General features: G+C 30.2%; 1 protein-coding gene across 1 annotated transcript in view; it reads left to right on the top strand.

The window, feature by feature from the left end:
- Window positions 1-14,427, top strand: part of Trim9 (E3 ubiquitin-protein ligase Trim9) — a 617,022-nt gene that overhangs the window by 548,700 nt on the left and 53,895 nt on the right. Inside the window, exon 5 of the mRNA XM_075368305.1 lies at window positions 6,905-7,044. Within this exon, the coding sequence (XP_075224420.1) occupies window positions 6,905-7,044 (140 nt within the window). The remainder of the gene's footprint in view (window positions 1-6,904; window positions 7,045-14,427) is intronic.

Raw genomic sequence — 14,427 nt, forward strand, 5'->3', positions numbered from 1 at the left:
GGGACTACGGTCTTGCATTCCTCCCCAATGGCGTCTGCAAGGGAGTCCCCACCTGGTCATTAGTGGTGGGACTCGGGAGCCTCCCACTACTCATGGATGGATGGGGCTGTCCCCTATAGATACCGCAGCTTCGTTGTGCAAACTCCAACTGATTCATGACGTGGGCGAAGTCGCCTTACATCCACGGCCTCCAGGTGCATGTCCATGTAATTTGTGAGAGATACCGAGGCTCCTGCATACAGTCTTTTTGCAAGTGGTTAGGTTCGCCACAGGTAAAGCAATGGCCGCTGCGATCTGGTCCTAGACACAATTTTGCCCTGTGGCCTGGCTTCCAACACCGAAAACAAGTATCAAAGGTGCGCCTTATCACCCGGCAGGCCACCCTTCCATCCCAATCCCGTAGGGGAAGACACTCACCTAATTCAAATTCGCCCATCGGAATTCGCCCATCGGACAGAAGCTTACCCGCCAAGATAGGCGTTACTGCCAAGGTGACTGACTACTTGGGTCGCTCCAAATTCAAACCGCATGGAAGGAAGTTGCACATGTGAAATTCCACGCATTGTTTCACTTCATTGTACATCAGTTTTACTGTTAATCTGATTACATTGTGTATTATGAATCCAGAAGCTACATTTGTAGATGGATTAGAATCTACACTATCTTTAACAATGTTTTTCAATGATGTGAGAGGCGGTTGAAGGAGCTGTATAATAGCTGGTATCTTCTTTGCATTTCTGGACTCTCTTCAATAGTGAAATTCGCTAATAATGACTTGAAGTTTTTTTTGTAGAAACTGATATAATGGAGTAAAGATCGTTATTTATCAATAATTTTTAATACTAGTCCATTATAAAATAAATTTTTCCTTGAGGAAGAAAGATCTAAAAGACCGAGCATTTCTCATTGTTCGGTTCTCATTTTAATCCGTAGTATGGTTAATAAAACTACAAGTATAGTTAGAATCTATTTTTTTGTTTTTACAGTAAAACGAAATGAACAATTCCAGCCAATTGGTAGCCACGATTGATTGGCTATCTCTGTACTTCTCTGTTCTCTCTCTTTTTTGAATGCTGTAAATAAAAAAAATTTCACCATATAGAAACTGATAAAGTGCATTCAATATGATTTTAGAGCTATTTTTTGTTATTAATCCCAGTCTATTGGAAAGATTTCATTAAGTGATTTCTGTCATGTAAATTTGAACATCGATTTCACCAAGTGAAGGAGTTAGAATTAACTCCAGCCTTAAACTCCAACTTGGAGGAGGAAGTGATTTACGATCAAGGTTTTCTTCCTTTTAGTCTTTGATGATCCAACACTGTACAAATCATTAGTTGCAAGTTTTTTTTCCATTTCGATATCTTTTTTTCGCAACATCCAACTTATCTGGTGTCCATGCGGCAATCCGACCCCATCTGTATAAGATCGCGATACAAGACTAGTAATTCCACATGGTAAAATTTCTTATGTTGAGAAATTTCTTAACATTGATTTCAGTCTTGAATAAAATTTTGTTGATCTGTAATGCATTGAGGTCATATGTACAATTATCTAAGTAATATTTAATACAATATACAGGCGGCATAATGAATCTTGATTGCTTGTTGCCACGGCAGCGACAGCCGCAATTTGAATCATTCTGTCCTTTTATCATTTCATTTGCTTAATTAACAGAGAATGAGCTTTCGTAAGATTTATTGTAGTGTTAATATTCGATTGCAGAACACAATTTTTTTTTAAATTTTAATCATTTCAATGTATAGCTAATATTTTGAATATTACATTTTTAAAATTAATTTTATTTACGTTAACTGCGTCACTGAAAAATCTTTTATTAATATCCAACTATTTTCTGTGAAAAAAAATGTTTTTTTTTTAAGTATTGTACAATAATAGTAAGCCTGCACATAAAATGGTATAACATGCAAATCAAAATTCATTAACTTCATTGAGTGCTGGTGTTAAATTTTATTTTCATCAGATTCAAAAGTTAATGCAAGATAACGAACGGTTAAATACACTAAATAATGGAATTGGAAATTACAGCAGAAACTAATTGTTTTTAAATGTTAGGAAAAAATAAAAATATTTTAATTAAAGAATATGAATAACATCTATTTTACAAGAAATATTACAATTTTCGAGGTTATTGTCATCAGAATCATTACCGTCACTTTCACTATCTTGTAAAGAAATAATAAATGATTCCATAGTATTAATAACGTATTCTTGTCGCATATATTCAGCTTCTGGTTTCTTAATTTTATCACAATACACCTTCCAGTTTTTTCATTCATGTCAGCCACTTCATGTTTCATGTTCAGCCTTCTGTACACCTTCTTGTTTCGTGAACTCATACACATTACTTATTATGTTTCTTGCTGTTTTAGTTTTTTACGGTAGACTTAAGTTCACTCATAATTATAAAACCCTAAAAATACACAACCGATTATAAAATGTGATTAATTTTCTCAGTCAAAACTCGAATAAAAAGAAACGAAATTTGCACAGATGCTTTTAGAGGATCAAAAATAAAGGACAACTAGTTAATTGGATTGTACTCAAGCATTCAATAACGTAGGTTAATTGGTAATTATTTATTTTTACATTGGCCTGGAAGTATTTGAAAACTATGAGCACACAGCAACAGTATATCTATATTGTTTCTTTTTATGGTAAAGTACTTAATCATTTTAAAGTCTAAACAGCAGAATTGGAAAATATTTAAAAGTAATCGATAATACCATCCAGTAACATAAAATAGTAAGTCGTATTTACGAAAAAAACAATTTGCTTCTGCGCGTGAAAACTAAACTGAATATTTCCATTTTTGATAACAGGCTTCATACTAGCCGTCGTACATACAAGCTTCAAGAATCATTGCGGCAGCTTTTTATACCTAATTTGCCGGCCTCTTTGGCGCGATTGGTAGCCTTTCATCCGGAGGTCTCGAGTCCGAATGCCGGTCAGGCATGACATTTCACACGCCACAAAATTGTCATTTAATTTCATCCTCTGATAGCTAACGGTGGTCCAGGAGGCTAAAAAAAGTACACTCTATGCGCATCTGTAAATATCTTAACACTAAATTTGATTACACTAATATATATACTTTCTTAAATATGTGTTGGTCAATTTAAATAAATATACACTATATATACTCAACAACATATACTCACTATATACACTCATATAGTACTAATAAGTTTTGTTTTTGTTTTATAAATTAATTTGTAGTTTCATTGATTAGTGAGGTTTTATTATTATTAAATCTTCTTTGAAAAGGTATATGGAAATATAAAGTGATTTATTGAAACAAAAAATGAAATGGTATACCATGTTTTATAAAGGGTTAGCGTTGGCGTGACTTTTGTTATCAAATAAACGTAACAAACAGGTCAGGCGTTTTTTATGATCTTTTTGTCTGACTGTGTGCTCTGCAAAAAAATATTTTGTACGCAGCAATTTCATTTTTTATCTTTTCTCAAATTCAGATAATATTGTTAACTGAAAGTTTATTAATTTTTTTTTTTTACTCATAGAGAGGAAATAACCTTTTATGTTACTATCCTTGTTCAGTAAATCGGAAAAAATATTCTGCTGGTAATATAAAGAACGGATCTTTTTAAAAATAACAATCGCCTTTCCTATTATATCGAAGTACCTTTCACCTCATAGAGTTTCCTCATTTCCCCCCAGTTTGCATAAAAAATGGTGAATTGATTTTAGCCGTTAACGAACAACTTTTTTTTTTTTTAATTTTATATTCAGTTTTTCCCCAGGGATTGTTTATCAATTAATTTGTTTATTTTCTGGTTATAAGGAATCAGTTTCAATTTACTGATGATATTAACTAGTTTTTTGTTTGATTTTTTATAATGCAAATTTAATAGATAATATTATTTTAAAACGTATTAATGCGATCTGGTAGTATAATTATCTGTAAATATAGTACAGAATACTTTTTATGTCGGGTAAAATAATAACAGTAATTATTTTTTTATCCGTTTTGGCCATATGAACTACGTTTAACACTTTTCTTAAAGGTGGTTCCTCTCCTTTTTTTTTTGTCCCAGTACTTTTTAAGTCTCTCATTGACCTTTTTCCGGAATTCTTCCGTTACTTTTTTTTTTATTTTGGAACTTCTTAGTAATAACCCTCCTTTCCGAAATTTCTTTTAATTATTTATTAATTAATCCCCGATTTCATAGATCCAGTTTCTAGACCTTCTTTCTTAACTTTATCACATAAATTTCTTTTAGTTTTTCTTCCTAGCTAAAAGAGGCAGGATTTTCTTGGGAATTCCCTTTCACTCATCTTAAAAAATGTGGTCTGTGTAAAAACGAACCTCATCTCTTTCGATATTTCTTTTTTAGTATATTTTTTTAATTTTCTAGTATAGCATTTTTTTTTGGGGGGGGGGGCGAACTTTACATATATTGTGTTCTTCTTTATAAGACAAAATATTTTGCTTAAAAATCACCTTTTTTTTCTTCTGGACTACTTTTAAAAGGTCTAGTGTTCATCACCATCAAACATTCTGCAGTTACATAACTTCCGAACAAATAAATGTTGTTGAAATTGTTTTTTAGAAGTACCTGCTTTGTGCTTGATGATAGGCCAAATATATTTCGTTTGCCCGATTTCTTAGGGCTATATTTTCTTGACCATTCCAATCTAAACTTTTTCCGAATATCTACACTATTTTATTTTTTTTAATTTTTCCATATTTTTATATTTGTTATATATTCTGTTTTTTGTAACGTATTTGTATGATGTACTGTCTGCTGTTTCTTGGAGTATTCTTTCGGAATATTCCAACAAAATAACCAAATCATCTGTCAGATGAGACACAATCAGTAATCATACGGCATTTTCTTATGAAAATTTTGAAAGAAAGAGTGTTTTGCTTTACAAATGCGTTTCTCTGATCGCGTATAATTTTTCTATTAGACAGATGAAAAACACTGGAGAAAATTCATCACCCTGAAGGCTGCTGTTTTCTTTGCTTGTTGTGGGAAGTTCTCAAAGTCATCAAGTTTTTTGGTAGAGTTTTGTTTCCAGAGTTTAGATCTTTTGAGAAGAACTTCTTTGCAGCTTTCGTTTCACCGTAAGTGTTTTTTCTTTGTGGCTGGAAGGATTGTTTTTCTGCCGCTTCTTTGAGATATTTCTTACCAAAAAGGGGAATTTAACGTTTTAATTTGTTGTTGGTATTTTTCTTTGGTTTAATTTTATTTCTTCTACTTTATATTTTTGTATTCTTTTCGGAGTTGATGTTTTTCTATTTCGGATTAAGTTCAATTTGTTTTCGTTAAGTAATGGAAAGGAATCTATATTCGCTCATTTTTGGACTTTAATATTCATCATTTCTTTGTAATTTTTACGAAATACTGTTACACGATTTATTTAAAATTCTCCAAGTTGATATTTGGGTATTTTCTAATTTTTGGAGTGTTTTCGAGCGTTTCTTAAAATGTTTGAATATTAATTTTAGGTTGTAACATTCGCATAGTTTAATCTTTCTTCATTTTGATTGGTTCTTTTGTGGGCTGATATTAACCAACTTTTTTCCTCTTTAACTAGTTGAGCGTTGACATTTCCTAGCAGAATTTTTATTCTGCATAATTTTAGAGATATCTAAGTCGAGGAGATCCCAGAAATCTTGAGTTTTTTGTAGGTTTCTTCTGTTACCTTCATTTAATAGATTGTTGGCGTTGATAAAAGTGTATGTTTTGTTTCTAGATTATTATTAAAAAAGATAATCTGTCAGAGAGGGATTTAAAATTTGTTACAGAATTCAGAAATCTTTTGTTAATGATAAATGGAATTCCAAGTAGTGACATGTTACGTATATATATATATGTTCTGCTCGATTTTCCTTCATTATTACTCTCAGAGAAAACAAGTTTTATTAGCGTTACCTTTAGCAAGTATTATAAGCACCTTTGCTATATAGATAGTGCAGAGCCCAAATAAATTATTCTGTTTATTCAAGAAATAACGCATTAAACGTACCGTTTTAACGCATTAAAATATACGTACATAACTTCTACTCATGAGGGTATTCACTGTTCTTTAATTTATTTTACTTTTTACAATATTTAACATTATTTGAACATTTTTCTATTAATTTAAATTGGTTTAAACCAGCAAACTTTTAACTTGTTTTAATACCGTCCTTCTTGGCAGTAGTCTCTTACAAAAACTAATTAATTACCTTAATAATAATGGAACAGTAAGTAGCGTAAGAGATGTAATAAAATATGCAGTTATTTTGTTTTAAAAAAAAATCTTTTGTCCCAAAAGGAAAATTTACATGGATTATAATAGACGGGTACGAAAAAACTTGTGTGTGCTAGCGTAATGAGTTGTGTTTATATGTTTACTAATCGTAACATTAACCTGAAAGATTTGATCGAATTTAACAAAATTATAAAATATTTCAACTTGCCAGGTATTTTTTAAAAATAATTATATTGTAGTTAGACTAAAAAAAAAAAACTGTATTGCTTTAAATTTTTTGTAACTTTCCTATGAAACTTACTCATACTAATGTAATCCCTACAGTCTTAATGGCAATCAAAAATAATTGTAAAGCCTAGACATGAAAAATGAGTATTTCTCCTTTAAAAGAAAATTTTTCTTTTAATTTTTGTACATTGGTTGTGTACCTTCAGTATTTAGCGATTGATATGCTAATAATGTTTATCATATGATCTATGATAGATTAAAAGATTGAAGGCTCTTGTCATAGATAATTGATATCCATTAATATAGCCTAATTAATTTTTTTTTTTTTTTTAATAAAAATATTATTATATTCGTAGATTATTGACTTTTTAATATAAAAACAGTTTATAATTTATGTATTTACTTTAATATTATGATTTTTTTGTTACAGCACCTAACGCTCCAACTGTAATCCCAGAAGAGTGTAGTGCCGAAAATAATAGTGTCACTGTAGCTTGGCAACCTCCTCCAACTTCATATGTCCAAGGATACGTCTTGGAACTTGACGATGGTAACGGCGGAGAATTCAGAGTAAGTATCAGACAGATATCACTCAAATATAAAATAATTCTAGTTTTATTATACAATCTTTTGTAGAACTATTATTGGTTTCCCCACAGGTGGTACATTTATGATTAAAAACACCGCGACTAAGCTTTTTCTCTAAGCCAATACTATCACAATTTTACTGTTACGTCTTGACTTTTAAACTACACTTTGTTTAGAAATTGTGGTTTTTCATAATTTTTATGTAAAACTATCTGAGCATGCATAAGAAATTATTTTATGTAATATTATTTATTTTAATAAAATTTGTACTTTGTAAAATTAATTAATGTTGACTCTGGTTCGTTCATGATGCTAAGCCCCGTTATCAAAGATAACACTGGGGAACAAAAAAATTTTTTTTTTGTCTCAGAAAGAAAAATATGTGATTCTGATAGTATTTTTTCTCCTAAATTCAAATATTATATCGGTTTTCACCATCACGCAAGATTTCCGAGAGACAGGTATTTATAATATCAAAAATATTAATACTTTCTGCGTTCTTAGCTACACAATATCCAAACATTTGATTCACCTAGAAGGTAAGAAATGACGATTTTCTGCTATATTTTGCCTGTGGAGCATCCCTCTTGATGGTCCAACAATAATCGGCCAGTATATTAGGATTCCATTTGCCTTGATATCTCTTTGCCATAACTGAAATCTCCTGATGAAAGTGTTCCCCGTGCTCATTGCTCACTGCGCTAAGATTTTCCGGGATGAAATCTAGGTGTGAGTGCAGGAAGTGTACTTTTAAGGACATATTACAACCCAAATTTTTATGAGATGTTATAAGACCGTTGACAATATCACGGTAATTTTCCGCCTTTCGATTTCCCAAAAAACTCTTGAGTAACAATTTTGAATGCTTGCCAAGCTGCTTTCTCCAGTGGATTCAATATTTCCTCAAACTTTAAATCATGCATTAGTGATCGTATTTGTGGACCCACAAATATTCCTTCTTTAATTTTTGCATCAATAATTTTAGGAAACTTCTGTTTTAAGTACATGAAACCAGGCGTATTGTCCATAGCCTTGACAAAATTCTTCATTAATTCTAGTTTATATGTAACAGAGAAAGATACACATTTTTAGGATTACACAATGGGTCATGTTTCACATTTTTGTGTTCAGGAATGAGTGATTCGCGTTTAGGCCATTCTTTTCTAATGAAATGGTTTTTTTTGTCACTACTATCCCAACCGTACAAAAAACAACAGTACTTTGTGTAACCAAGCTGCAGACCAAGAATAAATGCAATTACCTTCAAATCACCACAAATATTCCATTCATACACTGCATATTTGAAGCTTCAGATTCTGTTTTTAAAGGAATGAATGAACAAGCGGCATTCTGTAGGGCATTCTTTGCGGCATTCTTTGTTCATTACAAAGTGTCTCCATAACAGAAGAAATGTCATTAAAAAAGATTAAGCCATTTTCTTCAGAAAGTCTTTAAATTCAAAATTACTATTACGATAATTACACATCATTGTATTCTTTTGAAGATGATTCCATTCTTTTAACCGGGAAGCAAGCATTTCAGACTGTTTTTTTGGATAATTTTAAATTTCGAATGAGATCGTTAATATTTCCTTGAGTCAGTAAATGAAGCTCAGATGAACAGATTTGTTCAAAAGTTGCATCACCAGAATCTATTTCTTTTTCTTCCTTACTTACATCAGACTCTGAGCTCTCTTCAACTAATGTCACATGTTCTGGAGGCTTTGGTGTGGGCAATTCTTCGCAGTGTGGAACTGGTCTCATTGCAGATTGTAAGTTAGGGTACACTACTGTATGTTTTGATTTTTACGTAATTCCTTTAATGTTTGTTAAGCAGAAGTAACAGTCAAAAGAGTGATCTTTGGGTTCCCTCCAAATCATAGGGATAGCAAATGGCATGTGGCGTGTGCCATTTTTCCATGCAGTGCGAAGCCTAGAGAACACGATAAAAAACAGATATGTGGGGCAGGTAGGCCCTTGCTTGGTCCCTGACTTTACAAGTTCATAAAACTCTTTTACTAGTGGAGTAAGGTTTCACCTTTGGGATTTGAGCTTCACTTCACCACATACATAACAAAAATTGTTAGCATGATTTAAACAAACTCTAGGTATTTTGTAACTACCGACTAATAAAAAGAAATAAAGTTGTAAATATGTAATTCACAATAATTCAGACACACAAAGCACTCACAATGACGTGTTTACTGGTTCACTACAATCTCACAACTGTCATCGTTCTGATAAATGTGTGCTACATTAGATCATGTTTGTACATAACTACACACGTCTGAACCTACACAACAGTAGCAACGCTACCCTTTGAGTTAGCTGATTTGGTTCATCATATTTTGAATGCTCTACGAGCTTTTACTTGACAATGGACAAATAGTTGAAAAAACGTTTTAAAATATTTAAAAAAATTTAAATAACAAAAAACTGTGAGTGACTGAGAAATTCCGAATACATATTTGAAAACGGATAAAAAACTGCAGTACACCTGTTGGTACTCGTGAGACAAAAGTCGTATTGACCAGTGAATCGAAAGTACTACATGCTACTTTTTCCTATAAAATGGAATAAAAATTAATTATGAAATTTTCAATGTATTTAGCCTTTTCTAGAGACCTAAAAAATATTGCAATCTAATACTCTTTAATTGTTATTGTAATCAAATATACTGCATATCGTAAAATTCAACGAAATGCGTCAAAGGAAATAGCAAAAGAGAAATTATGTGGCAAATAAATATGGAACACATGTCTTTATAAATCTAATATATATATATATATATATATATTAATGTTAATATATATATATATATATATATATATATATTAAGAAAATTATAGGAAAAAAAAATTATTCATTAAGAATTTAGTTACTTAAAATGAAAAATACTTTTCAACATCAATTAATTAAAATATCACAGAGCTTTGCAATGTATTTAAAAAAGAAATCCACGTTTATTCATCTTTATCCTGTAAAATAAAAAGTACAGTGAATTATACGGATTGAATCGGGAAAAAATTGTCAAAATTTAAATATTTATTACTGAACTTCCTTATTATTTTCGTATCGGTATTTTAGAAAGGATTTGGAATATAAATCTTCTCTTGGAAGTTCAAAAAGTTTCTTTCTGTAGTAGGCCAACCTCACTGGTATGCGTTAACTTATTTACGCTTGATATAACAGTTTTGAGGATAGTGTACTTTTTATAAAGTATAAATTTATAATTCATGGATTTGTTTTTATGGTATACTTTTGTTCGCTGCCTATTGTACTACATGGGAGTCCTGATCAGATACAATCTGTTACCTGTTACCAATTTATAATTTTTTATATATATGTATATATAATTCATTAATTGATTTTCAGAAATGTTACACATCGATACAGAAATAAATTTAGTTTCAAAAAATTGCGTACTTTAGAAAACCCAATTTCTGGTTAAGTACTGCCAAATCTCTGGATATTTTTTGACTCAATCGATTTGGGTGACGAGTAGTCAGTGGAATATCCATTCACACGGGTATAAGGTAGAAAATACATGTGTAATGGGTTTTATATTAAATGTAAATTGTAAAATGCTAATGAACTTTCTCTATTGTGGCAGTTATAGATTTCAATTTCGCTGAAATTTTACCAGTAGCATAAGCGCATATTCTTTTGGTGTGAAAATAAATTTTAATACGAAATTCCATCATTAAATAACAAAAATTTTTAAATATTAGCTCCTGTTCTAGCAACTTTAAGCTAGGTAGGTAACAGCACTAATAATTTCAGTACACTTCGCGTATTGTTTTTTTAAATTTTTATGAGATTGTTATTGAGTTAAGGGAGCAATCTATTTATAACTTTTTTTTTGTTTCAATTATATTATTTAAAGAGAGTAAAAGGAATTATTCGGTATGAGAAAATTTTAAAACACTATTGAAGTAAAAGATTTTGTGGTGCAAACTACAAAACTTAATTTTCCCAACTCTAATTTATGTATATGCTACAAAAACAACTTCTGTCGATTGAGAACATAACACTTTAAAATATAGGGATCTTAACATCCACAATATTGTATTTGGGATTGTTAATATAAGTAAATTTTTATCTGAACTGGAATGACATTAAAAAAAATCAAAGTATCGGTGCGAAGTCCTCTTTAAATTTACATACAAAAAAAAATTATTTCTAATTATATTTTAATAAATTCTAATTGTTATTTAATTTTTAATTAAATAAAGGCAGCTCTTGTATTCCTTATCGTAGACAGGCTTAATAAATTGTTTTAAAATGAAAAAGTACTCACAAATTTCACAGAAACATGTACGCTCAATACTGTTTAGTTAAGCTTTATAATTATGTAATTCTTCTTTATAATAATCTTCTAAGCATAAATTGCTTAAAATATGAAAGATAATCATTATAACAAAAGAACTGATTAAAAATCCCCTAATGGTTTTTTTAAAAGTCATTTCCATAAATGTTGAAATTGAATGATCTTTAGGATATTTACTTTTTAAAAGGTTTCATTACATTTCGTCATACTTACAATATGTACTTACTTATGTACAATATAAAATTATATTAAAATTTAAGATAACATAATTGTTTATGTTAAGTTTATTTTGTTTTGATAGAATACTTTTGAAAGAGCTATTTTGCGTACTAAAATTAAATAAAGTTTTGTTATTTTAAGTTATAATTCAAAACAATTCTTGAATTGCCTATACTTTTTGTAACAACCAGCGATTATTAATTTTTTATGCGAAAAGGCCAACTTAGGATAACGCTATTATCACATCTTTCTAGCTTTTTTTCACTTCTGCCTTGCGTTTCTCTTTTTTTAGGCATGGCTTCATTTTTGCTCATCCGTCCATTTTCTTCTTGTCCTTTTTTCTGCAAAAGAACTTTTATATTGTAAATTTTTCTTCAGAAATTATTCTATCGCAACAGTCCTCTTCTTTCAGGTCTGTCCTTTGGGAGTCCTCTTCCATCTGCTTCAGATAATTTGATTGCTTTTCATGTTCCACAGATTATCAAAGATTTGTTTATTTAATTTGTTATTTGTTGTTTATTTAATAAAAAAAACTCTCATAAATCTTAAAACTCTCTTAATAACTCTGTGATCATAAATTCTTAGAATCTGGTACAAAGAAATTTAACCCTTTTTTTCTCATCGCTGTTTTTAGGTCATCTTGATTTTGGTAGATCGCCTTATTAAATTTCAGTCTGTATCCTTTTTCTGTTACTTTTGGACGATGGATATTCATTAGTAGGTTTCTTTCGATTTGAGAAATTTTACGAGGTCGTTTAGGTGTAATATCTCAGTGCCATATAAGATTACCGGTCTTACTACAGTTGTATAATGTCTTAATTTCACGATCTTTGTAGAGATTCTTCTTATTGTAGAAGTCTTTGGTGATAAATCTAAGCTTCTCCAGTTTTAATATTTTATTTTCAGTTGACGGGTTATCTATTTCTATTCTGTCTATAATTCCTCCTCGGTATTTAAAATGATTGGTAACATTTATCTTTCCGTAATTACTCCCTATTCTCTTCTACGTGAATGATTTGATGTACCTCATGATTTCCATTTTGGTAAAAAATACCTGTAAGCCTGCTTTTTGGGCTTTTCCTGTTAACTCTTCTATTTGTGCACTTTGTCTTCCTTCGATTCAACCAAAAGAGTCAGATCATCAGCAAAGACTGAGCATCTTATTTTGAGTTTTAGGTTTTTGCACCCTCATCATTCATCTGGCGAAAGATTTTCGTTATTTTAGCCAAAACAAAGTTGAATAGGATTGGAGATTGTCCATCACCTTGTCTCAACCCTGTTGTTACTAGGAAATATTTGCTGATTTCTCTCACTAAGTTACTTTACTGATTTTGTTTATGAGAATAAATTTAAAGAGGTTCAAAGTTTTTTGGTAAAACCCGTATTCACTCAAAGTTTGAAAAAAGTCTCTGTGTCCACAAAATCTTTCTGAAAATCTATGAAAGATATTAGAATAAGTTTGTTCCTTATTTTAGAATCAATTTCAAACTTTGTTTTTTTTTTTAGACAATTTTGTCGCTTTTGAAAAGCCTCCTTGATTTATTAATTTATTAATATGAAATTAATATATTCTAAATAATATCAGTTACATATTAGTAAACCGTATTTCATTTAATTTACGTTGATACACTTGAATTATTCTTCATGACGTAATTTTTGTGGATTTTTAAATAATTAATCTTACTGAAAGAAAAAGAAAAAAGAAACATACAACTGCATCCTCGGTCACATTGAAAATTAATTCACATTTGATAATTAGAAAGGATTTATTTATGCTATAAGTTTCATCCAATAATTTATTTTTTGAGTTTAATTAGATGTATAATTGAATTATTTAAGTAATCATATTTAACGTTAAGTACTTCAACCCACTCTGATGAACTGAAATTATATTCCAACTTTGGAACTGTTTACTAATTAATCGTTCAATAAAATTATAAAATTACAAAAATTAAAAGCATCATCAAAAATAATTAATCGGTTCGTTAATCAACATTCTTAATTTACATTTTAATTACAAGCACTTATTTATTTTATTAGTTCGTTTTATACAATTATTAAACTAATGAGAACCCAAATGATTTTTTTCCGTTTTGAAACTTATTAAAATTATTAAATAATGTGATTTTATTTCAAGTTTATAACATAATTTAAATAGTTTTCTAACTTTACTTTTCATGAAATAATGAAATTATTTACAAGAGTTCCTACCTTATTAAAATTAGATGATAGTCGCATACTTTTTGTTAAAGAGTGCTCAACAATTTTATTGACCACCAAAACCGAAAAAACCGAATTTTACTGACCAAAATAAATCTGATGTGGACACCACATGACTTTCTTGTACGCCTATTAAATTACATATACACTTTTTTTACTTTAGTCGGTATAAAATTTTATTTCATTAATAACTTCTAATAAAATGTTCAGTATTTTAAAAAAATTAGGGTTCAAATACAGAGATAGAAGAACAATTGCTAACATGTACAGGAACCAAACAGCAACAATAACAATTGAAGAACATAAGAAAGAAGCCCTATTAAGAAAGGGAGTCCGACAAGGATGTTCCCTATCTCCGTTACTTTTTAATCTTTACATGGAACTAGCAGTTAATGATGTTAAAGAACAATTTAGATTCGGAGTAACAGTACAAGGTGAAAAGATAAAGATGCTACGATTTGCTGATGATATAGTAATTCTAGCCGAGAGTAAAAAGGATTTAGAAGAAACAATGAACGGCATAGATGAAGTCCTACGCAAGAACTATCGCATGAAAATAAACAAGAACAAAACAAAAGTAATGAAATGTAGTAGAAA

Source organism: Lycorma delicatula, chromosome 6 (assembly GCF_047948215.1).
Source record: "Lycorma delicatula isolate Av1 chromosome 6, ASM4794821v1, whole genome shotgun sequence".
NCBI lineage: Eukaryota > Metazoa > Arthropoda > Insecta > Hemiptera > Fulgoridae > Lycorma > Lycorma delicatula.